The 27,664-nt window shown below is 37.5% G+C and overlaps 1 protein-coding gene across 5 annotated transcripts in view; it reads right to left on the reverse strand.

Moving 5' to 3' along the window:
- NR3C2 (nuclear receptor subfamily 3 group C member 2) overlaps nucleotides 1-27,664 on the reverse strand; it is a 366,173-nt gene that overhangs the window by 163,007 nt on the left and 175,502 nt on the right. For 3 of the 5 annotated variants that reach the window (XM_063809057.1, XM_009448401.4, XM_009448400.5), the window contains exon 3: nucleotides 17,760-17,911. In XM_063809057.1, the coding sequence (XP_063665127.1) occupies nucleotides 17,760-17,911 (152 nt within the window). The remainder of the gene's footprint in view (nucleotides 1-17,759; nucleotides 17,912-27,664) is intronic. The other 2 variants (XM_054683874.2, XM_001150516.6) reach the window with 1 other exon arrangement.

The raw sequence follows: 27,664 nt of genomic DNA on the forward strand, positions 1-27,664 counted from the left end.
CACCATTGAAAACTGCTACAATGATATACACTTATCAAACAGGCACAAAGTAAGGAGATGGCGGCATCTGTTGCTGGTGGGGATGGAGGCAGGGTCCTCAAACTACTGGAAGAAATGTGAATTATTTCCATCTTTGGAAAGCAATCTGGCAACATTTCTTAAAATAATTTGACTCAGAATCTTAATCTAGAATCCTATTAAATGCAATAAATGTAGGAATATGCATACATATAAAGCATCTTCTGAGCAGCACTCTCTTTCCACTAAACTGTGAGCCACATGTGAGAGGGGTCCACAGCACACATATTTCTTGATTCCTGTGGGCCCCGAATTTACTGGACAAGTAAAGCAACATCACAGCATAATTGGCTGTCATATAATCCCCTGCTATGCTTAAAGGATAGACATTTTCTCTTTCTTCCTCATTCTTTTTCTCTAAAATTTTACAGAAAATATTTTCTCACAGAAGCAGGGGAAAGACCACTTACTAAAAAACTGGTTAACCAATGCAAATGTATCATCAAATCAACTTCTCTTTAGGATAAGAAATTTAAAATCTATTACAAAGAGAAACAGTTTGCATATATAAGAAGCTGAGGTATATCAGTGAGTGAACTGCTATCACATTAAGCTTCAAACATTTGATTTTCCAAGACATTTTGTCAAATCAAAAGTTTTATGTGTACTCAATGAGACTAACTTAACACACAAAAATACTATTAAAATGATTCTAATAAAGGTAGGAACGTTAATTGGTTACAGGACGGTTACTATTTTAGGTGGCAGGATTTCTTCATAATTTTCAGGTTTTGTTTTTTTTTTTTAATTTTTAGAGACAAAGTCTCACTCTGTCACCCAGGCTGGAGTACAGTGGTAGGATCATAGGTCACTGCAGCCTTGAACCTCTTGGCTCAAGAAATCCTCCTGCCTCAGCTTCCTGAGTAGCTAGGATTATGGGTGTGTGCTACCATGCCTGGCTAATTTTGGTTTTTTATAGAGATGGAGTCTTGCTGTGTTACCCAAGCTAGTCTTGAATTCCTGGCCTCAGGCAATCCTCTCCTGTTGGCCTCCCAAAGCACGGGGATTACAGGTATGAACCATTGTGGCTCAGCCCTAAAGACATTTCTTTAACTTTGGGAAAGACGGTCACATGATAAACAGGATCTCCACAAAGACCACTAATATGCTCTTTATTACAACTCAGACTGAAGTTAATTTTACTTTATTTGACTGCCTCAGTGATTACTTTTTAAAAGGCTTTCCAATATCCACCTAATATGCTTTCGAGTTCCATTTGAGACCAGACTTGCTTCACTGGATTTCAAAGGGCTCCATGACACTTCCTTATATACTAAGGAATATTATATGCCACTTGGAGACTCATTTAGTTAATTTTCATTTTAACAAATACAATTTCCACATAGTGGGTTTTCTTTAAATGGGGTACACTTAACAGCTCAGAACAGAGCTCATGAGTAGTTCCCTGCTACCCTGCTGTCAAAGAAAATATACAATGACACATTCATAGATTAAAAACGTGCAGCCGCTCTGATTTCTTACCATAGTATAGAGCATTTGGCACCCATGAAAAGAAAATCAGCTGTGGATTTCAACATCATGCCAAGTATGGCTTTGGTACCATTTCATTAAGAAAACTGCTGTATGATTGCTGCCATAATTTCTGCATCTGAAAAGCTTCCTGTGGTTAGGTCATTTGTAAGTGGTACTATGTACAAAGTTACCAAGACAGGTTGGCTTGAGAGGCAGACAATGGTTTAAGTAAGAGAATGAGTTTATATCACAGTAAATTCTGGCTAATATGTACCAGCAGTGACGTCCACGTACAGGTGGAGCTGGCAGTTAACTCCTGACAAAACTACCACTTCAACAGATGGTGCCTATGATCCTATCCTGAGACATTTATTGACTTCTTTTGTTTAAAACGCCAGTAACACGAAAGCTATCCTCAGTAAACAGTGCGCTCTTTATCTTAGTGTACATATTGGCTTCTTGAGGGCCAGACAGCTACATAGGTTTTGGGGTGAGAAGGGTGTCCATCCCAGGTATTTCTAGGAAAAACTGCTGAAAGTTTAAAAATATGTTTTTAGACAATGTAAATAAACTTCAATTTAAAATTGTTAACCGAAGGCACTCCCTCCCCTCCACTTTTCTCCAATATGCTACACTCGAAATTGTAGCTACTTTGTCAGGATACCAGCAATGGCTCTGAAGTCAGATTCAGGCTTGAGTGTAAGTTTTGTCATTTATAGCTGTGAGATCTTTCCTAAATTACTTACCTGCAAGTGTTTACTAGTATGACCACATGCACAAATACGACTGTGCATAAGGAAAGGGAGATGAGTTTCACTATGCAATTTCATCCTAGGAACACGCATGCAGGGTCTTAACTTAGGCTACTACAGGCTGTCAACAAATCTGGTTACTAAAGACCTGGCCTTGAAGGGAGAGGAAGAGCCTAGTATTTTTTTTAAATCAATTATTGCATTATCTTCTCTTCCTTTTAAAAGTTTTTAAGTATCCATGGTCAGAATTTTGGTAAACTTGTTGCAAGTTAGAATTTAAATTACTCCTTTTAGAAAAATTACATTTAGGACTTTTGATCTCTGCCCATGCCTAATATCATGCAGCGAATCTCTTCTACAAAATAGTGTTACAGCTTTTAATGTCATCCATCACCCTATTTGATAATACAACAGAGCAATCTGAGAAACTGGAAAAGCTGCCTGTGGACGTCTGCATCCAATTTCAATGATTTTTTTTTCTCACCAGGATTCGAAGCAGCCCCTTACTGATTTCAAATGCACATTTTATGTTTAGTGCTTGGAGGAGCCGGGTAGTGTTGGAATCTGACATAAAAATTATTATTCCCCTGACATTTTATATACTATTTCATCAAATAACAGCTTTGCATATTATGTGGCACATGTCCAGTCTGACAAGTAATAAGAGCACTGTGAACAGCGATCATTTATTTAATGTCTACAATGTGCCAGGTACTTGGCACACATCATCTCCAATCACTGAAGCATCTTGATAAGCTAAGTATTACTAGATCTTAATTTTATAGTTAAGAATCAGGGAGAGGCTGGGTATCTTGCCCAAAGTCCTAGGGCCAGGAGTGTCACATGATGAAATAAAATAAGAAACACTTTGAAGTCAGAAAAACCTGCGTGCAATTCCTAGCTCTGTCCTTCACTGTGTAACTATGGACAAACTGCTTAATTTCTCTAATTTCCTCATCAAAAATTAGAATATTGCTTAACTTCTACAGAAATTATACAGAAAATAAAATCACAGAATGTCCATTTTGGTGCGAGACTTACAGTAGCATTTAATAAATGCTAACTGATGACTACTGTAAATGGTGACACTGGAATTTGAACATAGCCTCCTAAAGCTATGATTCTGATGATAACCCAGTACATCTAAACTGAACCTAGGAAATGAGACACTATCCTGTAGTCTCAATTACTATTAAAATGAAAAAAAGCAGGTGTCAAGCAAAACCTTTAAACATTAAGCTTTATTAGACTGAACCTGGAAATACTGTCTTCGATGAAAATTTTGTATGTAGAAAGAATTTCATTTTCGATGGAAATTTTGTATGAAGAAAATTTTGTATGATCTACATTACATATGACAGAACTATTTTACTATAAGATTTTAATCAAATCTTAAGCAGTGGGAAGAATACTTATCTTAGGATTTACTTGTGTAAAATAAAATAAACCAGTGCCTGGGATTAATTTCCCACTGATTTCTTAATTAGCCATCCAATAAGAATGAGTGGGTACACACAATATGTTCTAGAAGCCTAAGTGTAAGAAACGAATGGTGTTCCCTGGTCAGATGCTATAACAACAACAACAACAACAACAACAACAACAACAACAAAACAGAGGGCTCTCTCCATGAGACTATATGAGGCCATTTCCATTTTTAAAAAGACTGGTCTACAACAGGTAGAATGACTGCATTTCAGGTACACACCTTTCTGCATAATAATATTGTCTTCAGTAATTGCTTTTCCTCAAGCAACAAAAAGTCCAAATCACCTATAATGCATAGTAGAATATCATAATACAATTACTAAAGAAAAAATTATTTACAAGGTGAAAATGTTTGCTAATTTTTCAACTTAAACAAATTTCAGTAACTGTAAAAAATATTTAATACAGAGTTGAGGATTTTAAAAAAATTCACTACTGAAGGTATCATATCCACAAGTATCTGAAATCACATTCTTCTTGTAGTCCAGTTAGCAACTGAGGATCTTCAAATAAATCCTAATCAGAAATGTTAGGAGTATGTTTAATTTTATTATTTTATTTTATTTTTTTGAAATGGAGTGTCGCTCTTGTTGCCCAGGCTGGAGTGCAACGGCATGATCTCGGCTCACCGCAACCTCTGTCTCCCGGGTTCAAGTAATTCTCATTTCTCAGCCTCCAGAGTAGCTGGGATTACAGGTGCTCACCACCACGCCTGGCTAATTTTTTGTATTTTTAGTAGAGACAGGGTTTCACCATGTTGGCCAGGCTGGTCTCAAACTCCTGGCCTCAAGTGATCCGCCCCGCCTTGGCCTCCCAAAGTGCTGGGATTATAGGCATGAGCCACCGTGCCTGGCCTAATTTTATAATTTTAAAAGGGAAGTTGCTTAAAGGAACTTTATATCTAAAACCATTTAGTAACGATATTTTATAAGCATTTCTTAATCTAGTCTCCTATAAAAACAGTGATTTTTATTAATGCCTATTAGCATTACTTTTATTACTATTCCTTTTTAAAATGTAATGTCAGGTCATCTTTGATAGTTAAAAAAAGGATAAAGAGAAAAGCACAATTAGTACTTATGTAATGGTAAGTTATGATAAAGACAGAACAGAAAGCCTACTCTGGTTTCCTGCATAAATGGAGAAACATACTTTCATGTTACTTTTCGATGTGCCTCCTCACGATGGGAAATGCAATTTGCTCAAATTTTCAAGTAACTTTAAAAATGCAATAATTTTCTGGTTTTACAGAGAATGTGTTAACGGCTCAATAGAGGTTAATTATTCCTACTAAAATCATTTCTTTTTTGTTCACATCTCATCCCAATGGGTCACTACTATAAATTACAACTTAGTCTGATAAAGAAACTAGCTACCCGTATCTGAAAACTCCAATTTTCTGCCTAGTGAACTGAGTTCAGTAGTGGGCAACTTTGTAAAATGGGAAATCTTTCCTGCTTCTATTTGACTTTTGTGCAATTTGTATTGCTTTACTGAAAAAGACAAAGTTAATTCCTAAGGCCCAATATGATGAGTCTGCTCTACAGGTAATTTTCAAGACACAGTAGATGATTTAAAAAATAGAAGCACACTGCTGAGAATAAAGTCAATTGTGGAATCTAGTATCCGTGGGCCTTTTTATTAGTCGGAATGGACCACAGCACATTCCTGGTGCCTAGTCCATAGTAAGCACTCCACAGCTGTTGCTGAATTGAATGAATGTGCCTGGTTTCTGCTGGCTCTGGACTTGAAGTGTTGCCCTTTCCATTTCCATTTCCGGTTACTGCTTTATCCCAAATTGGCTCTAGCCCTTTTGGTCCCTTACCCCATCACGTGTCTTCTCAGCACTTGCTCATGGGTTGATGTTCTAAGTTCTGAACCTGGTTTTTCATGATTCAGTGTGATCTGACCTCAGTCACTGCTATAGCTCTGGTCAGTCAGATGCCGGTTACATTAGGCAAAGGTCAGCTATTTCAATATTTTAGAGATGCAACATAAGTAATTTTGAATTTTAAGTATCACTAGTGATAACAACTTATGATTTTCAAATAAATCCTAATCTGATGTGTAATTTAAAAAATTTAAATGATGTGATATTTAATTTAAAAAACTGAAAGGGAGGTTGAAGGGATTTTTGATCTAATATTTAGAAATGGCATGACTATAACAATTTCATCGACCATTCTCCTTGGAAACAGTGATTTTTATTTAAGATTTCTAATTAATGGCTAATACTCTTATCATTCCAATTCTTTTTCAAATGTGCTTTCAGTTTATATTGTATTCTAAAAAACAAAACAATTAAAACTTATGTAATCTTAGCAATATCAAATTGCTGAGCCCAGTTCAGCTGGGAAAATGTGATGGTGCAGGCCAGATGAAAAATGACCAACCTAGACTAATCCTGCACTGGTTTTCCAATTAAGTTGTGGGAGGGTAAGAGAATGCAATATGTTTTAGAGATCTTGGTACAGTTAATTAAAGGGAAAAAAGGAAGTAAAAAGTAGTTGTGATCTTCTAAATTGTTTAAGATGCAGAAAGAGCGTGAAAACTATCTTTGTTCTTTGTCTGGTTCTGTATTGGGGAAACTAAATTTAAATCCTGATCTTAAATGCAACGGCTTTCTCAGTTGGCCCTTTAGCACAATATTCATAAACAATAGAGATCTACCTAAACCAGTGACAAGGAAGTAAACACTCCAGGTCTTCCCTAAAGTAACATATGTTTTTCTGCAATTTTTACTTTTTCCCCTTCAAATCAAATATTTAACATGTACATAAAGTAGCCACAGTTTAAATATTCCAAATTTTATTGAGAACCAAGGTGTAATATTACTTAACAAACTCTTTAAAATATAACATTTATAAAGCACTCCCTTGCTGTTTCTAAAGCAGTTTAAACGTATGTGTGTTAATTTTTATCTTTCTAACTCAGAGATGGGCAGGGCAGATACTTTGAAGATTTTCATTTTGTTTACAGACAAGGAAACAGACTTATTTGCTGAGTCTCTGAGTGGGCAGTATCATTCTGTATAACACTATATAAAAATGATATTGGAACCTACAATGGTGCCGCCTTTATTATACACCAGTGATAACGCTTACTGGAAAACTCTCAAAGCAAGGGTTCAAAATGTTAGGCAGCCTTTCACTAAATACTAGTAAATGGTCAGTACGGCTTCTAAGAGGGTGGTATGAATCTCCAAACTAAAGCCCTAGGTCTTCCTTTCAAATTGAAGAAGAAAATAAAATATAAAAAGGGACTGAGAGGAAGGAGGAGGTATTTGCTTCCCCCCGACCAAAAAAAAAATTCTATAGTTTTGATTCCACTGAAACAAGTAAAAAGAACTTAATGAGCCTGTACTAGATCTAGAGTACTGTACATAAGTATGAATTTATATCAGACTTATCAAAAATCTCATACCATCTACTTCTCAGCTGATTTGCTATAAGTGACTTTTCAATCTTGTTGATAGTTATGATGCCCTCCTAGATTTGTATTCTTTCATCTTTTGCTTTATTTCATGTTTTCGCTGTTAGAAAAGTAAACATTTTTATAAAGATGTATTCTGTTGTCGAATGTCAGTGATTTAATGAAGCTAAAGGCTCTAGTAAAGACATTAAAGACTCCACAGAGGTGTGAGTTTAAATGTCTTATACCTGTAAGGAGAAAATACATTTCTCTCTCTTCCTTGGGATTGTTCTTTGCTAGGTGAGGTATAAGAATTCACTGTTAATTAGCAAGACAGCACACACAGGAAGGTGACGCTTTTGTAAATGTAATGTTAGAGTCAACAAATTCTAAGAGCTAGCATTTATTAAAGAGCTTCAAATAGGGCCAACCTGAGGGCAAAATGGCATTGCAAGAGTTGTGAGCTCCATTCTTTGGTGTCAGCCTGTTCTTTTCTTGATGTGGATTTGGTTTATGGTATCGGAAAGATGAGAGGGAGAGAGACAATGTGAGCATGTGCAAAGGTAATTTTACAATAATTTCTGGTGGTTCTGAAGTCTTCTGGCTAACATTCAAGGTTTTGCCTCTGTTCCTTTGCCTCAGAACAGTGCCGAGTGTCTAAGTGGGGCAGACTCTGGAAAAAATGTATTTATATTTTACATATAACTACTTATCTCTAGAAAACTCATTATCAGCTTCTCTTTTTCCTATCTAACAAGTCAAGAAGGGCAGTATATATAGATATTGAGGAATAAGGTTAAAAGGAAAGAACTATTACACTACATGTGTATGTCTTTAAAGAGCAAAATATTACATGAAAAAACCAGGGGCCTTGAAAGACTGACATCTTTTTTTATTTGCTACACAGAAATTTTCTGCCTTCTCAATTATTAATAACTTCATATTGTGGCTTTATATGGTGTCATAAGCTGCTAGAATCATAATTTAGTAGCTCTAACATGAGGACTGACAACAGCACACAATTTCCAGTGATCACGACACCAAGCAGCCCTGTTCCATTGCTACTGAGGGCCCAACACCTTCCCCATGCTTTTAATTTCATTACGTAACTTCCCATACACTGCACCAAATGACCCCAAATGCCGTGGACATCTGGCTAAGCCAATCTACTGCCAAACTACCTAGTAGCTAACTATGTAGTTTCTTTATTTTAAAACTTGCAAGAAAACAACTCCAGGAAGAGGATAAACTTTTTCAAAGTTTTGTCTTTCTGCTCTTGTATTCCTATTTATCCAGACTGCTTCATCCCTTTTGGCAAACTAATCTCTGAAGCCTCAGTAGTTCTAAACCCCACTCATCTGCCCTATTCTTCAACTGTTTTCAGTGTTTTCTTCCTGAGTCTGTCAAAGGTTGCCATCATTCCTCAGAACTGATCCACCATCCAGTGCTGCCAATTCCTCCTTTTTCACAGAGCTGGGTCTGCTCAAGCAGGTGTCCTCAGCCTCCAGTCTCCATCACCTTTTTCTTTTTCTTTTTTTTGGGGGGGAGTGGGGGACAGGGTATTACTTTGTTGCCCAGGCCGAAGTGCAGTGGTGTGATCTCAGCTCACTATAGCCGCAATATCCAGGTTCAAGCAATCCTCCTGCCTCAGCCCCCCAGGAGCTGAGACTGCAAGCATGCACCACCACACCTAATTTTTTGTTGTTGTTATTGTTCTTTTTGTAGAAATGGGGTTTTGCCATGTTGCCCAGGCTGGTCTCGAACTCCTGAGCTCTAATAATCCACCCGCCTAAGCCTTCCAAAGTTCTGGGATTACAGGCGTGAGCCACTGCACCCAACACAGTCTCCATCTAATAGTCTTCCATCACCTGCCTCCTCTCCATGACAACCTAAATGCCCACCCATCCTTCCCATCCTGCCAAGCCTCAATGTTAGTATTTGATGACAGTCAATTTAGCAATTTCCATTTCTGGTGTCAAATCATTCTCAGTAACATCAAATCACACAAGTTATATGATCATAACTACACCACGAGTGCAAGTTCTCTGAGAGCAGCTTCATGTCCTAGGACTCCTGGGTATGGTTTCTGAGCCACTAGGCACAGAGCAGACATCAAAGAGCTGGAGAGCTAGTAGCGTTCAGCTTTGTATGAGGAAGGCCATTCTCCCAATGGTTCTCTGAGCCTGATAGGCTACATCTAATTTTTATCACACACAGGAAATGAAACACAGGAAGATAAAAATTTTAAATAAAGCTTTAGATTAATATCAAGATGTTAAAGAGGTACTTCAGGATAGTAATGGTAATTTTTTTTATATATGAAGTTCATTCCTTAAGAAAAAATAGAGATTACCCAATTTCTTTTCCATTAAGGCAACAGAAATTTAAATTAAGGTTTCAAGTTGGAATGGGTAAGAGTTAATTATTTAGAGTATAGCAAGATAACTGTTAAATTATAATGTGCTCTTCCTGAGTATTCTAAAGCCAGAGTTGTTGCCCTACTTTTTGATGGGTAAAAATAGTTGGTATCTGATATTACTCTGTGAGAGGCAATATAGCTGATGTGTTAAGTACATACAATCAGAAGGCCTGGGCTGCCTGGGTTCAAATCCCAACTGCGTCTCTTCCTTCTTACTGGGTGACCTTGGACAAGTTATTTACTACATGCACGACTCAGTGGATGGATCTCTAAAATGAGGATAGATCATAACCCCACACATTTGATAGAATTATCAAGAGGATTAACATGTGAATAGACAATCAAGTTCCTAGCGTAAAGAGCACAAACTCCTCAATAAATACTTATTATTTTTAAAAATTAAAGGATCATACCTTTAAGTCTTGTTAAGAAATAGTCAATGTTTTCCCTGTGACAACAATTGTTGAGGGAGTTTAGATTCAACGATATTACCTTTCCAAACTCATGAAACTTTGGCTTAAGAAGGCTATTATGAGAAATAAATGAGATAAAATATGAAGTACTTGGCACAGAGCCTGTACCTGGTAAGTACTCAGTAGCTATTCTTATAGGACCAGGTGGGAGACAGAACTAAGTATTTTCTCAAAACCACTACTTAAGTCTATACCAAATTATTCTATTAGTACCAATGGGAGAGTTACTTTTTAAATCTTAGGATACAAATCAGATGAAAAGAGCAGGCACATTAAAACCAAAGTAGTTCATGAAAATTTTCTTATAAACAGGCAATTCCCTAAACTAGTTTTTAAGAACATCATAAGTCAGGTGACTGTTCATTGGCTTTGGGTTGACTGCTAGAAAGCTGAGTGCCAAATAAGTGGCCAGCCTCGACAAAGGCCTTGAGACATATATTCTTTATATCATCTCCATTCTTGGCTCAGTTTTTCCCTCTCTTGCTCTAATCTTCCCTTCCTGTTGTTTTTTTTTTGTTTCACTTAAATTTCATTTTGACTCATGGAAATCTGTGAGCCACCTTGGATTATTTTCTGGAACAAGATGGGTTGTAAACAAACACATAAACTTGGGAAATAATTTTCAAAATTACATACTGTGCTCCTGACTTAGAGTTTTCAAATTTGCCATGTGAAGTTGTACCTTGATTTAAAATTTAAGCTACAAGCAGCTGTCTTTGGATAATACTAATTTACTTTTGGCTCACACATCCCTATTTCAAATCATTTTCTAATAAATTACTTCAACATATTTCCCACTTTGGAGAAACAAGTGGCATGGTGACAGAAACAAGGGCGAACCCCATTCACATAAGTAGTTACCAACAACACATCAACCAGTGTTCTCTGAGCACCTGCTGCAAGCTGGGTGTTGCCTCTGCACTGGTTTGCAAACCAGATTCCCTCAATATCATGTTTGGTTTGGGGCTCTGGGCTGATTAACATTCATAATAATCAAGGCATAATGATAAAGAATCAAACCTAGGATTGAAAACTGCATAGATTCAATAATGTCTGAAGTTCAGCAAAAATGGTGAATCATCAGAGACAAAGTAACTAAGACTTTTCTGTGTGCAAGTTGGAAATAGAAGGAGAGAGACTAGTTATTCACACACGTGTGCCATGCATGCACTCAATGTTCTAGACTTATGTTCTTTAAGGTTCTAACCTTGGCCTGCTCTGTCTCTCTGAATACTGATTTCTTGGCCATCTGCATCCACTTTCATGGATGATGATTCTGAAATCCTTATTTTTAATCTTGCCTTGTTTCCCAAGCTTCAAAATTAGATATCCAACTACCTCTTAGATATACCTGAATGTCCCATAGGTACTTCAAACTTGTCCTAAACCAAACCTCATCCAACTCCCCTTTATCCTAGCAATGGTTTTTTTCCCCCATAACCAATCACCTTTTCATATGTTACATAAATAACTCGTTTGTTATGCTTAATCTTTTCATCACCCCCTCACTAGAATGTAAGCTCTACCAAGGCAGGGATCGTTGTCCAAGATGTCTCCAGCTATGCTTAGAAAGGTACCTGGCATTTAGTAGGTATTGAGTAAATGTTTGCTGAGCAAATGAACCTTTCATCCCTTGCCCTCAAAGCTGCCCCTGCTCCAGTATTCCTTATCTCAGTGAACGGCGTTAGCAGCCAAGCCTGGGGAGTCATTCTAGATCTTTGCTTCTTCTCTTCCAATATAGAGCTGTCCATGCTACTTTTCAGATGGTCTTATTATCTGCCCGCCCTCTCAATCCCTGATAGCGCTGGTATAGGTCCATCCTAGGTCATTTCTAGCTCAAGTGATGAAAACAGCCACCATTTAAACAAGTATACCTCACAACAGCCAGATCCTAAATGCAAAACTGAGCTTATCGTTCTGCTGCATGAAAACATTCAGAGGTTCTGTTTTGCTTAAGGATGAATTCAGACCTTCCTTGGAGTCCAGGACCTGGTCCCAATCTGCTCATTTAATCTCACTTCCTATCACTTCACATATGAAAGTTTATACAGTGGTAACACAAAATTGCTTCTGGTGCCCTGTGCAACAACAGTCTGTTCTTAAGGTCCCTCAGCAAGGCCAAGTCTTATCTCTCAAGATTCAGCATGGGGGTCAATTGTTGGAGAAACCTTCCCTGACCTTTCAGGGTGGCCTAAATGTCATGGCTCTATGTGTTCCCATAACAACCAACTGAAGGGATATCACAAATCTGGGCAAACATTTGCCATTAGCACGACAGCCTTATGCTTATGGAAGGAGGAAAGGAGTGTTCATTAAAATCATAGATATAACCTACTGGGTAGGTATTTATTTAGGCTCTTACAGTAAATAATTAGAAAGAGTCAGGTTACCTGGTTCCTAAATTCTGAAAAAGGAGAAAAGAAAAAATATCTTTAAGGTGTTTCATAAGAAAGCAGTAAGCAGACAGTCCTTGGTTTCCTATATCTGACACAGCAAATATTGTGGTTGTGACAATAGGCTCAGATGCTCATAAGCTTCCTGTACATGATTCATGGAAACACCAGGGACTGTATCTTAAATCATTAATTTAAAACATCTAATAAATATACATTAAATTATTCCCCCTACTTTATCAGTTAACTGTACATTGCCAGCTATAAGGAGATAGCTATATTTGAATTATTATGTAATATTAATATTAATAACATTCTGATTTAGCTTGAGTCCACTACAATGAAGTTCTCTGCTTTGTGGCACAAATGCTCACTGCCCCCCGCCCAACACACACCTCCCACCTGCTGGCACCCTCACTTGTTCTTCCCTCTTGCTCATGAGTGTGTGCACACACAGCATTGACAGGGATAATGTGGTTTATGACACAGTGAAACACACTTTCCTCTGGAACTGTTCAGTTTACTCATTAATTTTAAAGAACCAAAGAAAACTAATGATTCATAAAGCACTACATTTCCTTAAAAATATTTTCTCCCATAGAATACACAATCATAAATTTAAAGATCTTTAAAATGTATGCTGTGAACTGAACTACATGGAAAAGAAATGAGGTACTCGTTCACAGGCTTGGCTGTCTGAAAATATTGCCTATTTGAAAAACCCCAAGATTAACTTGTAATTGTATCTTTTAAAGCCATTTAGTTTCAAGATATAGACCTAAGTCTCTTCCTTCAAGGGAAATGTGTGAGTGTGGAAACTGACATCATATAATTTGGCTGACCTTACCAAAATATGGACTCTTAGGTCTGCTTAAACAATTTAAATCCAGTTGACTTTACATAATAATGAGCTCTCTTTCTCTTTTACAGCCATATAACTATTTAGAGATTTGTGGTAGCTGTGTCTTCCAGACACTGCATACATACTGAGTCTTCAAAAAGGAAATTAGGTTATAAAATAGTGTGCTGAATCTAGACAACTCTGTTCACTGAGGAATCACAAAGTAAAAAACACAGATGAGATGGAACTAATGGCAATTTACAGTTGGAAAGAAACTAAGAAAGTCAAAATTCAGACAAAAATGAGAAATTACAGATTAGAAGTCAAAAGGCCTACACAAATTCTTCAGCTAATTCAATTGACAATTTACTGGGTGGGGGAAGTCATCCAACCTTGATTGCTCTTATGTCACATGGAAATTCATTCAAACATTTATTTGGTGGCTACTAAATATCCACAGCCTTGCTAGATTATTGAGATAAGACTCTGCCTTCTCTAAAAACTTCTAACAGAAGAGGTAAAGCCTGGTTGATGGCTCTCAGTATTTTCTCAACTGTGAGACTCCCAACTGTGGGACTGCCACAGAGGCTTGTTACAGGAGTAAATCTCAACAGTTCAGTCTGCACTGGAAAAGCCCCTCTAGGACATTTCCACAGATCCCCATTCTCCACACACAGCCTTTGAGAACTGCTAGTTTAGAAGGATCTTGCCACCTCAAAGGGCAGCTCTCAGGACAAAATAACATTACAGGAATAATGAAGATCTAACAAAGGAAAATGAAGGACTGAAAAATGAAGACCTAACAATGCAATGTGATTGTATCATTTACATCATCTCTCTACGTGAACATCACCAGGAACTTTGGCATTTGTTCATAGAGGATAGTAATAATCTAGTATTTTGGTGCTACTTTATAATTTATAAAATCTGTACAAACATTTTCAGGTAATTTTTCACAGCAATGTTCGGGTAGGGCAACACTACTTCTCCATTTATAGACAAAGAAACTGAGGCCCAGAGAAGTTTTAAATAACTTGCCTTAATCTCACACCTAGTGAGTGACGTAAAAAATTAAAACTAGGTTTCTGACCCTTGAAGCCAGTCTAGCTTCCAACACAAGGGAGAACCCTTTTTTTAAGTTATTATTATTTCTTTAAGACAGGAAGGTTCTGAAAATCTTCAAGGCAAATAAGTGATTCAAATTTAAAATAAACGTATAAACCATTTGTAAGGTACAATAATATGGCTACTAACTGACATTATTGGCAAATAAGTTATTTTGGAAGACAGTTCTAAGTGTTTTTATATTAAATGTTTAAGAAGAAGAAAATAAGAACACACATACATCCCATTAAACAGAGCACACACACACACAAATTTATACTTTAAAATCATAATTTACAGTCTGCATAGTCACTGCTATGCTATTATAGCAAGCTTTAGGGTGACACACTCTAGATCATAAAGCCTTAAGGACATCAACTCAAAACTCAGGCTGGTGTGTTTTTCCTCTTGTCTGCTCTCTAGGGATTATCTTCATGTTCTGTTCCTGGTGCCATTATTTCCTTTTAGCTTTAAATGACTTCCCTCAAATCAGCTCCCTCTACCCACTTTGCCCAGAATTCTCTGCTTCTGTAATCTAAGGAGGGGCTTAGGGATGTCAAGGGACATTGGAAAACAAACTTAGTAAATATTTAAATATACAAACATACATCCATACATATATATGTATATACATACAAAGTCACATATATACACACAGACTAAGACTACTAAACTGTGCCTTCTTAGTGCTTAGATCACTTCCTTTATTAGAGTCAAGGAGGCATGAATAGACTAACATATAGGGTATAATTTTCATGAACTCAAGAACTGATATGGCAAAATAGCAAGGCTATATTATGAGATTTAGAATCCAGACTTTAGGTTAGGTGTAGGTTTGGAGTCCTATGACTTGAGTAAGGGTCTAACTTTGGCCTTAGGATTAGGAATAGATTGGGTGGACTAAGTTTGATCCTAAATGTCTTCATCTAGAAAAGGAAAATAAAATGACACCTATATACCATTATTTTGTGAAATGAGTTTTACAAATATTATAAAGTTTTATAAAAATAATCTCGTTAATTAAAAAATATTTTATATAAAGATAGCCATCTTTTTCACATATTTAATCTCTCTCATACACACGGGATAAAAGAGTAAACTAACAAAAAATACAAAAACACAAAAACAAATAGGTCTTTACTCTCATGAAATTTAGATTTTAAATTAACAGCATTGTTTCAAGCAGGTGAATGATTAAAGTCTAATTCCCAAATCAATACAAAATAAACTATATTAATACAAGTCTTAAAAGGCATTTACCAAGTTTCATTATCCATGGATCGATCAGCTTTCCAATGAAGGAAAAAGTTGCACCTGCATTTAGGTTTTTGTATGTTTATAACTGAGTTATAAAAATAATTCCCTAGGTAATTCCACAGAAACTACTTAAAACAAGAAAAACTAAGCAAGAACTTCTAGAAACCTTTTGCTTCAGAAGTAGAGAAGGGGCAGATTCTACAAATAGCCAAAATGTGGGTTCTGACATGAAGGTGGATCTATAGGTAGGGCCAGCTGGCCAACTGCCTGCTCCAGAATGTCCTTCTCCACATCACTTTATTTTGACATACCACTTAATTTGTTTACTAATTAAGTGAGCCAGAAAGAGGAATTCTTACATTGGAAAGCACAAAGTGGCCTTAGAAAGATGCCAGATGTAAATTTCACCTATTTATCTTTTACTGAACCAATCATCTAATTAAGGAAAGAGAGAAGGAGGCAGGGGAAGCCTCACAAAAGCAAACTGACTTCAGTATTGTGCAAATTTCTTTTTCCTACTTTCTGAAAAATTGGCCTTCTGGTAACAGAACCCACATTTTCCTAAGGGAAACGTCCTTCCCCATTCTCGGTCTAGATGGTTCAGGTTGTCCGACTCCAGCCAGAACCAGCCTATCTGATCACTACATTTTCCAGCCACAGGCACTGGGGCAGAGGTGGGCATGTGAGCCAAGTTCAATCTGAGGAGATTCCACTGGGAGCTTTTATAGGAATTGCTAGGAACAGAAAACCTCTTTTTAATGGAGGTCTGGTAGCTGTCTCAGCACCATGAGAGAACGTGCATGAGAACAGAGCCAGAACAAAACCAAGTGACTGAGCGAGCGGGATTGAGTTCTAACGACCTGGCTTAAGACCATGGCTTGCCTGAAGCCAAGCCTACGCTGGGACTTTCCAGTATGTGAGCCAATGAATTTCCATTGGTGCTTAAGCCAGTTTGCTGTATTTTCTACCACCTGTAACCAAGAGCTCATAATCCTGAGAAAGAATTACTGAGCTCCTTTTACCAATTCAATGCTAGGTTTAAGGACTACCAAATAATTAATAGTGTAAATAATGTAAAAAATCATGTAATATCAATTAATGCAAAATCAATCTCAAGAGAAAGAATAATTACTTGGTTAAATTTTTCATTCCACAACTAAAGATATGACCTTGTGGTCTCTGGCAAAACACAGGGAAAACATTCAAGCCACTTATGTTTAAGCTTCTGAAGCACCAAGTCATCTCTAAGAAAACTTCTATGAGAAACAAACCTTAGGGAGTCTTCATGTGGAGCCCCTTAGTGAATGTAATTGTCCATTACACAATGAATCTTTTACTAATAGCAAAAATTCCACACTTTGACCAGACATAGTTTTCAACATCAATAAAACCATCTGGTCTAAGTCTGATGGTAACTAACTGCTTATAAGTGAGGATGGGGAAAGGTAAAAATAAATTAAAGACCATTTCTCCTTAAGGAGTACGATTTTGGGGCAGAAGCAAAAGCTAGCCTAACTGTGCATAGTGAATCTCAGTCAGGTTTTTCATTTAATATGCTCATTTGGAAACTTTCAGGAGGAATAAAGGTGAGACTCACACAGGGACCTGGAGCTTGAACCAGCTGGTAAATGAAATTATTCTGTATGAAACACAAATCACAGACTTGATTCTGATATTAACGTTTTAATTTGCCACAAACACATATTTATACAGAAACCCAGAAAAGGCAGAAATCATGTATTCTGTGTGTGCCTAGTAAAACTTCTATTCCAGATCACATAAATTAAATTTACGATGACAAGGAATTATTTTTCTGAGTCTTACTGAAAAACAAACTGTGACAAACAACAAAAAAACCTCTTTGGTTGATCCTTGCTCAGAATTTCAAATTTTGCTCATTAAATACTGCTCTGTGGAAAATCTCCAGGTGGTTTTTATACAAGGCACTATTACTGTTTATCACTGACAGATTAAATCAAAAATCTTTTTGAAGAATTCCCAATAATGCTATAGCATTAGCTGTACAAGTAAACTACACACTAGGAAAAAATATGTAAAAGGAACACCCACATGAACATTTACCTTCCACTGCTCTTTTGAAGAAAACTTTGCAGCTGCCACAGGTGACTACCCCATAATGGCATCCTGAAGCCTCATCCCCACACACCAAACATATTTTTGAAGGTCTTGAAGATCCAGTAGAAACATTTCGTAAAGTAGAGCTGGGGAAAGAAATTGAGATTTAAATAACTACACCGTAAAGGCACATTTAACATGCTGCACAGCTTAGCTCAAAATTTGTCAATAATCATGGTTCGATACAAGAATTCGGTGTGTAATGGCCACATACTATGTGACTTAGCAAAATAAAGGTAAAACCCGATGAGTGGAGCAATGCTATCAAGGTTATTGTGTAGCAAAGCCTCTTCTCAGTACTGAGAAATAAGAAATAATCAAATGTAAATCTCTTTCCTTCTTTTCCTATTTTTGGAGAAGGTTTATCAAAAAACCACATTATTTGCACTTTAAGTGGGCAGGGCAAAGAATCTTGAACCAAGTCATCAGGGATATATTTGCTGTCCTTTTATTTTTGCATCAAAGAGCTACTATAATATTACTCAACACTCTTCAGACTCACAGATCTCAATTATGCCAAAAAAATTTTAAACCTCCCCTTTCCAAAATAATCCACTAATTTAAAAAAATGTTATCTTGTCTCAACTGCCAGTAATTTTATCCCTCTAAGCTCCCGCATTTTTTCATGTTATCTTATATAGATGTGTTCTAATTATTTCATTTTGCTTTCTAATTTGAAGGGACACAGCCAATAATAAAACAAAAAACCAAACAGGGTAAATATCTCAGGTATCTTTCATGGTAAGAAACTGAAGGGCTCTCTGGGAAACAGTTTTTAGGGACAAATGTAACCCTTTAGGCAACAATCTGTTTGAATACTTTTTAAGGGGAATCTTCTCAAGATATATTATATAGTACTGTGTTAGTTGATGACACTCCCTAAACAAAATGTTTTAACTTCTGGTAAGGAATCATAGTTCAGTGACAGTTTACATATGTACCAAGCAGGCAAACAAGTTGATTTTTCAATTTGCAGTTCACATACATTTCTTGAATATTTACCTGCAGGTCCTGTGCAAGATACCAAGAGAAAAAATACAAAAATCCAGTCTCTGCCCTCAAAGTTGGTGGGGGCATAAACTATTATGAAGATCTAGTAGCAACACTTCATAAAGTAGAACTGGGGAAAGTGCTATGGTGCACTACGGTCAGCGCTATGGTGCGCTACGGTCAGCGCTATGGTGCGCTACGGTCAGCCCTATGGTGCGCTACGGTCAGCGCTATGGTGCGCTACGGTCAGCGCTATGGTGCGCTACGGTCAGCGCTACGGTGCAGGGTAACGGGGGCAGCACACTATGAATAAAGGAATTACAAAACACTTCCCGAAATGTGACAGCTAACCTGAGTTTTGAAGCATGACTAGGTGAGAGCCAGAGTAAGAAAGGGGGCAGAGGTGGAAGAATGTGCAGAAGGGGGCTCAGAGAAATGGGAGCTGGATGGGCTCAGAAACTGGATAGAGTTGCTGTATGTCACTTCTATCACCTTGCTGTCAAAGCTTTTGCCTCCAAGCCAAACAGCAGAAACATGGAAAAATGTCAATGAAAAGGCTAAAATGGTTATGTTACAGTGAAGATTTATTTTTCAAGTCTGCTAAAATGTGATAATAATGCGTTAATATTTGTTTAAAGTATTTTGAACTATACTCTCACGAAAAACAGAGGAAAGAACAAGCTATACAGCTGCTTAGAGCATAACTGCCTTTCTAGAAAATGACTTCTTAAATCAAGGACTGAAATAATGTTCTCCAAAGTTGTTTCTCCTTCTGAGAAAAGTGCTCTTTATTATTTTTATTGGTATCCTTTGACTTCTTTATGGCATTCAAAACATTCCATTTCAGCACCAGTAACTTCTTCAACATATTAGCCAGTAAAACTTAATCCATACCCTGTCTGACTCATCTTACACTTCACAAGAAAACGCCACGGCTTTGTAAATATTTAGAATATAACTTAAAATCATCATGAAAATGTAATTGCTTTTTCACAACTATAAGCATAAGTGGGATTTTTATTCGACATTTCTGTGGGCCTTGATCCCAGTACTATTTTATTGGGATCTTACCTTCAGTCTTTGGAACTCTCCTCTTTTTCTATCCCAACTTACTTTCTCGGTGATCTCATCTAGTCTCTTGGCTTTCAATATCACCAATATGCTGGCAACTTCCAAATATTTATCTCTAGCCCAGACCCCTCCCTGGAATTTCAGATCCATTTATTCAACTGCCCACGTGGTATCTCCACTTGGGTGTCTAACACGCACCTCAACCTTAACATGGGCAAAACTTTGCGGATTCCCTGCCTCCAAACGTGTTCATTTCACAGATATCCTCTTCTCAGTTAATGGCAACTACTATGGGTGGAACTGTGTCCCCCCAAAATTCATATGCTGAAGTCCTAGCCCTTAGTACCTTGTAATGTGACATTATTTGGGATTAGGGTTGTGCAGATGTAATTAGTTAAGATGAGGTCATACTGGAATAGGGTGGACCCCAATCTAATAGGACTGATGTTATTATATACAGGGGAAATTGGAACATAGACACCTGCATGAGGAGAACACCATGTTTAGATTAAGGCAGAGAGTCCGTGCTTGGGCTAAAAAGCACGGACTTGTCTCTGACTCTTCTCTTTCTCTCACACAACACCCCCAGCCCTGAATCTGTTACATTTTATTCGTTTTATCCACAGAACATATTCAGATTCTGATCAATCTCCAAACACTCCTCCAGCACCATCTACTTCGAGCTGTCAACACCTCTTACCTGGGATTCTGCAGAAGCTTCCTAGCTGATCTTCTGGTTTCTCTTTGCTCTGTTCCCCGCCACCATCTCCACTCCCTGACAGCCCCTGCCAGAATGACCCTTATGCATTCATTCCTTTTTTCTTATTTCTATACTCTATCCCTTAATGATCTCATCCACAATCCTAGCTTCAAACAGCTCGCTTGGTGAATGACTTTCCAAATCCTTACAGCCAGCTCCAACCTCTACCCCGTGTTCCAATTTCAAGTCTGCCTTATTAGCTTCTTGAGCATATCATGCTCAAAACAATATTTACTTTCTTTCTCCAGATTTTGATGTTGTGAAAGAGTGCTGCCATCTGCTAGTTACCCAGGTTCAAACCTTGTACTCTTCCCTCAACTATCCAATCTAATCAGTTACCACCACGTCCTGCTCAGTCCAGCTTTGCAAACTCTCACATAGCTTCTCTGCATCCCACTGTTGGTAACACTGGTTCAGGCCCTTGTTAATTCCCAAGGGTTCTTCCACAACTCTAGCTTTTCCTTCCAGTTCATTCTACAGTGACTGCTGACAAATGAATCTGAAGATAAAGGTTCTGACTGTATTACTTCCATGCTTAGAAATCTTCAATCATCCCTTCCGAATGCCACCATAAACAAAAATCTTAGTAGGACACTTAAAGTCTTTCTCCCTATTATCAGTCTTCTCCTTCAGGGTCTAATCATAATGCTTAACCTTATGCTCAGCACATGCCAACATCCCTGTTGAAGTGTTCTGGTCAACCACCATTTACAGGACCTAGCATTTCCTCTCCCTCACTCCCACTGGAAACCCTGTCCATCATTAAAGGGCCCTGATGTTCCCCCAGCATGAAGTACCACTCTCCCTTCTCGTAACTCCTTCACATTTTGCTAATCCTTCTCCTTTAGCAGTTACCACTCTTGCTCTTGTATTAGTGACTTGTGCACTTATCCTAATCCCTCGAGGGCAAAAATTTTATTGTATGCATCTCTGTGTTCCCAACGCCTTTAGCCCAGTGTTGGTACTATTTATTGAGGGAATGAAATCACACTCCTAATCTCATTACAGTAGAACATAAACTTACAAAAGGCAATTTTACAGAAGGTAAATTAATGAGGCCAAGGTTATCAGTTCAATTCCCATATGGTTCATTTAGCTTTGCACAGAGGAAAAAAAGAATCCAGGGACAGACTATTGTCAAAAGCTCAGCCAGCTGTCTTGCAAACATATGCATTATTAACACAAGAGACAGGTCACAAAAATAGATGGGTTTGGAAAACTCGAGTCTCTATTGACACACTATCATGTGGTTATCTTTGAAACTAAAAGATGGCACATGGTTGGAAAATTGTTTGCATCCAGTTTTAAGAAACACATTTAGATTATACATACCACAAAATGGGGGGAGGCAGATCTTGAACTCACCTTCTTCTTAGACACTGAATGTCTTTAAAATACAAAGCATGTTTAGTGATTTGTATGTCAAAATTCAACTTTAGAGAATAATAAATTTACCAAACATCTATACATAGCATGTAAAGCCCAAACTGAGGGCCAAACATGCAGGGATCAAAGACAGGAATGGAGGCTCACTAAGGAGGCCTGGGCTCTAGTTCTAGCTCCGCCATTAACTGGTGAAACCTTTGCAAAATCACCTCTCCTCTCTGGGCCATAATTCTCAGCAAAAAGAGGTTCAACAGATGATAGCTAAGATCCTTTCCAAGCTATCCTTTTAAGATAAAAGTATAAAAATAAATGGAATAGCCTGTCCTGATCAAGTTTAATCCAAATTGAGCTGCAAACTCAAATTAAAAACAACGTATTCTGAAACCCAGTAAACATTGTTTGATCTGGATCAAACATAAAAAATGTAATAAAATATTATTCTTTCTAAATCAGCTAATTATATGACACAAAATCTTTTTTACATTGATATAATATCTGTGCTGCTGATTTTGGTTAAAATGTCTGAATAAATGTAAATAATAGATGGTATTCTGCATCCCTCCAAACCATTTTAATATTGAAGAGTTAGAAAAAACTACGAAAACTCATCATTTTGGGGGTTAATAATCAAAGAAACATTGTTCACAGAAAGAAGTTTATCATCAGCAAAGGTAGTTCAGAGGATTTTATACAAATGTTAAAATATTATAAAGCAGAAATGAGTGAAAATTTTATTTCCATTTGTAAAGACAGTATTTCTCTTAGGGAAACACAAGAAAGCTGCAACTATTTTCAATACTAAATATACTCCATCTAAGGACTCAGTAAAGAGATAGAAAAGATTAACCAAAGGTTTATACTGATTTTGGTGACAGTCAGGAGGAAATACACTAGCCAATCATCAAAAACACTTAGTGGGCTATGTTTTTCCCCAAAAGGATGGTGCTTGGGGAGAAGTAACAAGAAGCTACGTAAGAAAAAAAATGATTTTTTACAAATTAAAAAATGCCTGGAGAAATTGGCTCATTGAGACTCTCTAAGGCACCGTGTTGTTCCAGGAATTATCATACGTAAAACTATCTTTCCCATCCTTACAGTAATTTCATAACAAAACAGTAGCGACGGATCCACTTTCAGTGATTAGAAATTCTTCATGTAAAAAATAGTCGTATTTTTTAAACTCACTTAATATGAATTAAAGAAACCTATCTTTTATACTATTACTTAATCAGATAAAAGCTTCTACCACCACCACCACCAGCTACAGTGTTTTCTGTTTTTCCATATGTAATCAATTCAAACATTCATTCACCTATCTTAGAGCACAGAGAGAATTTGGAGGACCATATAAACAGCAGATCAGTAAACATCCTCACATACTGATCTGAACATGCTGGTGTGTTTAAATTATTCATTAACTAGGCCAAGTACTGAAAGTCTACTGTGGGCCCCACTGTTCTAGGCACTGAGAAAAACTAGAAGGAGAAAAGTCCTTATCCTCATGGAACTTCTATAGTCATGGCGAATAGAGAGACAATACAGAAGTAAACAAATAATTTCAGATAGAGGGAAGTATTACAAAGAAAATGACAGACACTGAGATCAGACGGGGAGGGTGGGGGAGACAGGATCCATTAAATAAAATAGCTCCAGAAGGCCGCTTTTTTTTTTTTTTTTGAGACAAGAGTCTCGCTCTGTTGCAGGCTGGAGTGCAGTGGTGTGATCTCGGCTCACTGCAACCTCCGCCTCCCGGGTTCAAGCGATTCTCCTGCCTCAGCCTCTAGAGTAGCTGGGACTACAGGTGTGCGCCACCACACCCAGCTAATTTTTGTATTTTTAGTAGAGATGGGGTTTCACCATGTTGGCCAGGACAGTCTCGATATCTTGACCTTGTAATCTGCCCGCCTCGGCCTCCCAACGTGTTGGGATTACAGGCGTGAGCCACTGCACCCGGCCCAGAAGGCCTCTTTCTCTGGTGATACTGAAATGACAGAGTAGCCAGCCACGTGAAGGTGCCAAAGGTAAGGGCAAGTGCAAAGTCTCTGAGACAGGAATGAATGCAACACATTCCAGAGAAAAAAATGAGGGCAATGGGGCCAAAATGTAGTCAATAAGGAGGAAGGAAAGATGAGAGGGTGCAGGATGTGAGGTCCAAGAAGATGATGGGGCTGGATCCCATGGCTTTGGAAGGCTAAGGAGGCAGACTATTGTCCTGCATGCCATCAGAGTGCTGTGAACTCTGGAATGTTTTAAGGAGTCAGGTCACATGATCTTATTAACATTTTAAAATCTTACGGTGACTGTTGGGTGGAGAATGGACTGCAGAAGTGGGTGACCTTGGACATGGGCACACCAGCCAAAGAAGCTTCTGCAGTTGTCCAGGCAGGAGATAATAATGGTGTGAAGTAGGGTAAAAGTAGTAAAGACAGTGAGAAGTGGCTAATTCAGAGAAATTTTTTTAAAGTAGACAGTATCAACAGGACTTGCAGAAATACTGGATGGTGACACTATTAACTGATATCTAAGATGGGGGGAAGAGCAGTTTGGACAGTTATGGGGAATTTCTTTTGGACCTGATAGTTGCAGAACAGTATATAGAGGATGACATGTTCCTATTTTTGTAGATAACAGAATTATAGTCTACCCAAAGGAAAAACTAGGAGCCATATATGTCAGGTTTATTAACTGTGTGCCACACTTTCCTTACCTGTTAGGTAGTGATAGCAAAGGTCCTACCATATTGCATTGTTGTAGATTACATGACTCAATATATTCAAGAACACTTGGAACAGTGTCTGACAAATAGTGTTATTTAAATTCTGGCTATGATTAATTAGTATTTACCATTCCATCTATAATTCTTTTTTTTTTTTAATTTTTTTTTTTTTAAAGAGACAAGGTCTTGCTATGTTGCCCAGGCTGAATTAGAACTCCTGGGTTCCTGGGATCCTCCACCTCAGCTTCCCGAGGAGCTGGGACTACAGGCACATGCCACCACACCCAGCTAGATCTGTAGTTCTTAATGGTGACTGCCATAATAGTGGACCTATAGGTAATTCTACCATTCTGTATTATATTCTTCTGTATGGCTTTTAATTTGTAAAACAATGGTAAGCAGAAGAAAGGGTTTTTAAAAAAATAATTTAAAATAATACCACAATAGCCATATTGTTTACTGTATACAGTAAACAGAACTTTGTGTGCATATGGATTTCAACATTTCTTCTAAGAATTCTGGCTCCCCTGGTGTCTGCAGTGTATAGGCTGGGAACAGCCACATTATATCATTAAGATAAATAATTACTGAGATTCAAATATATACTCTTTTATATACAGAACACTAAATCTAAGAAACAGAAGGATTTGGAAACCACCAATATTTTAAAAAATACATTTAACAAACGTAAATCAACCTTTAACAGCTGTTTTACTGAAATTCTTATTTTCAATACACTTAAAACATATTTTAAAAAGCTCTTTGCTGCATTTCCTTTTGTTTTGAAAGGCTTATATTTTGAGTCACAGTGTTTTTGTTTTGTTTTTTTGAGACGGAGTCTCGCTCTGTCGCCCAGGCTGGAGTTCAGTGGCATGATTTCAGCTCACTGTAACCTCCACCTCCTGAGTTCAAGCGACTGTCTTCCTCAGTCTCCTGAGTAGCTGGGATTACAGGCACCCGCCACCAAGCCTGGCTAATTTCTTCATATTTTTAGTAGAGATGAGGTTTCACCATCTTGGCCAGGCTGGTCTTGAACTCCTGACCTTGTGATCCACCTGCCTTGGCCTCCCAAAGTGCTAGGATTACAGGCATGAGCCACTGTGCCTGGCCTTGAGTCACAATATTTAACCTGAAGTAGCTCCTTCTAATATTCTCATTATTTAGCGGGAATATTTGAGAGCTGTTTTATGTTATATTTTCTTTTATGATATTATCTTTGCTGACAAATGAATCATTTATGTTTGGAAGATACTTCCTAATTAAATAAGGTTCATCCTCTCAAGCCATGATTCACAATGCACTACAGATAGGAATTAAAGAATTGATGTACACCTTACAACCTGAGCTGTTTGAATAAAGTTACAGCTAAACTGAGAAAATTTGAGGAGATAAATACCTTGGAAAATAATTAAAAATACCTTGGAAAATAATTTAAAGCACAGTGATGACAATTAGTCTTCCACAATTTACTTTTTTGTTTGGGGGTACTGGTGCAAGATAAAATTGGAACTGGGTCAAGAAAAAATTATGCCAAGTGCAGATGATGGCAAAACACACTGAGATCCAAAACTCAAGGAGCTGTACCTTAGAGACAACCATGGAAAATGGCCCAAATCATGGAGGGTCTCTAATGTGAGATTAAGTGTTAATGATTCTAGGACAAAGAGTTGAAATGTCTGGTAAGCAACCAACAACGTGGCATGGAAAATGAAGAAACAGTTTTAAAAATCTACGACGTTAAAGGATACAATTAAGTGACTGATTACAACTTTTAATATGCACAATAGAGACAATGAATGAATAAAGGCCTAGTGAACTGAAAACTCCAGGGACCATTGGACAGGGCAAGCTTGAAAAACATGTTCGACAAGAGAAAGGCTGGAATGTAACTTAAAAGATAGGTTGTCCTCAGAGAGTAAGGACTCCATGTTCTGTTTGTGGAACAATGACTGACTGAGCCTACCCGAAAGCTGAAGTAAAGGGTAGAGAAGATCCTAGATAGAAATCTACAAAAAAACCAACATTTCCAGTTAGGCAGGGAAAGAAGAGCTTGCTAACAAACCTGAGGAAGAAAAGTCCAAGTAGGGGAGCAAGATAAGGCAGAATCTGGGAATCAAAGGGAGGAAAAAGCATCCATGGTGGACTGTGTGTAGTGTCAACTGCCAACAAGAGGACAAGACTGAAGGCTCACCATGGGGATGTGGTCATTGTTGATACTGTTGACCTTATTGACGGTAGTTTTTAAGCATATATGCACATGTATAAGATGCATATGTAAACTATATTAAAGTAAAAAAAAAATCACTCCACATCTTTTCTATTAAGGATTTTCCATACTCAGGGAAGTTGTCTTTGTCATAAAACCATATCCGATAGCATGCACTTGAGCATATACAGAATTTCTAAAAAGATCTAACATCAAATCATCTCCAGAAATATTTACCGAGCATGCATATGCCAATCAGTGGTTGCTGATACAATGACTATATCTATGTACAAAAAACAAACAGTAAAAAAACCCAACAAAACAAAACAAAACAAAAAAAAACAACAAAAAAAAACACCTGTCAGCACAATTTATTTGCCTCTGCAATCTGTGGCATGTGTGAGCATACTTATATTTATTATAAGTTATTCAGAATCCTCAGGGAAGGAATCATGAACTTACTGCCTCATCTGTAGATCAGTACTTTACAACATATATTTTAAGAAAATGACTACTAAATGCTTACTTGAATGTTTTTATTCACAAATACAGTGGCTTTGCTTTTGAAAAAGATTATATATGTACACATGTGTATGTGACATAATGTAACTTTTTCCCCTTTAATATTATCCTTACATTAAGATACAGACTTAGATGCTGATACAGATGGCATGAGATGCTGAGGACTGATGGGTACCGGACCTAATGTG

The sequence above is a fragment of the Pan troglodytes genome, chromosome 3 (genome assembly GCF_028858775.2).
Source record: "Pan troglodytes isolate AG18354 chromosome 3, NHGRI_mPanTro3-v2.0_pri, whole genome shotgun sequence".
Classification (NCBI taxonomy): domain Eukaryota; kingdom Metazoa; phylum Chordata; class Mammalia; order Primates; family Hominidae; genus Pan; species Pan troglodytes.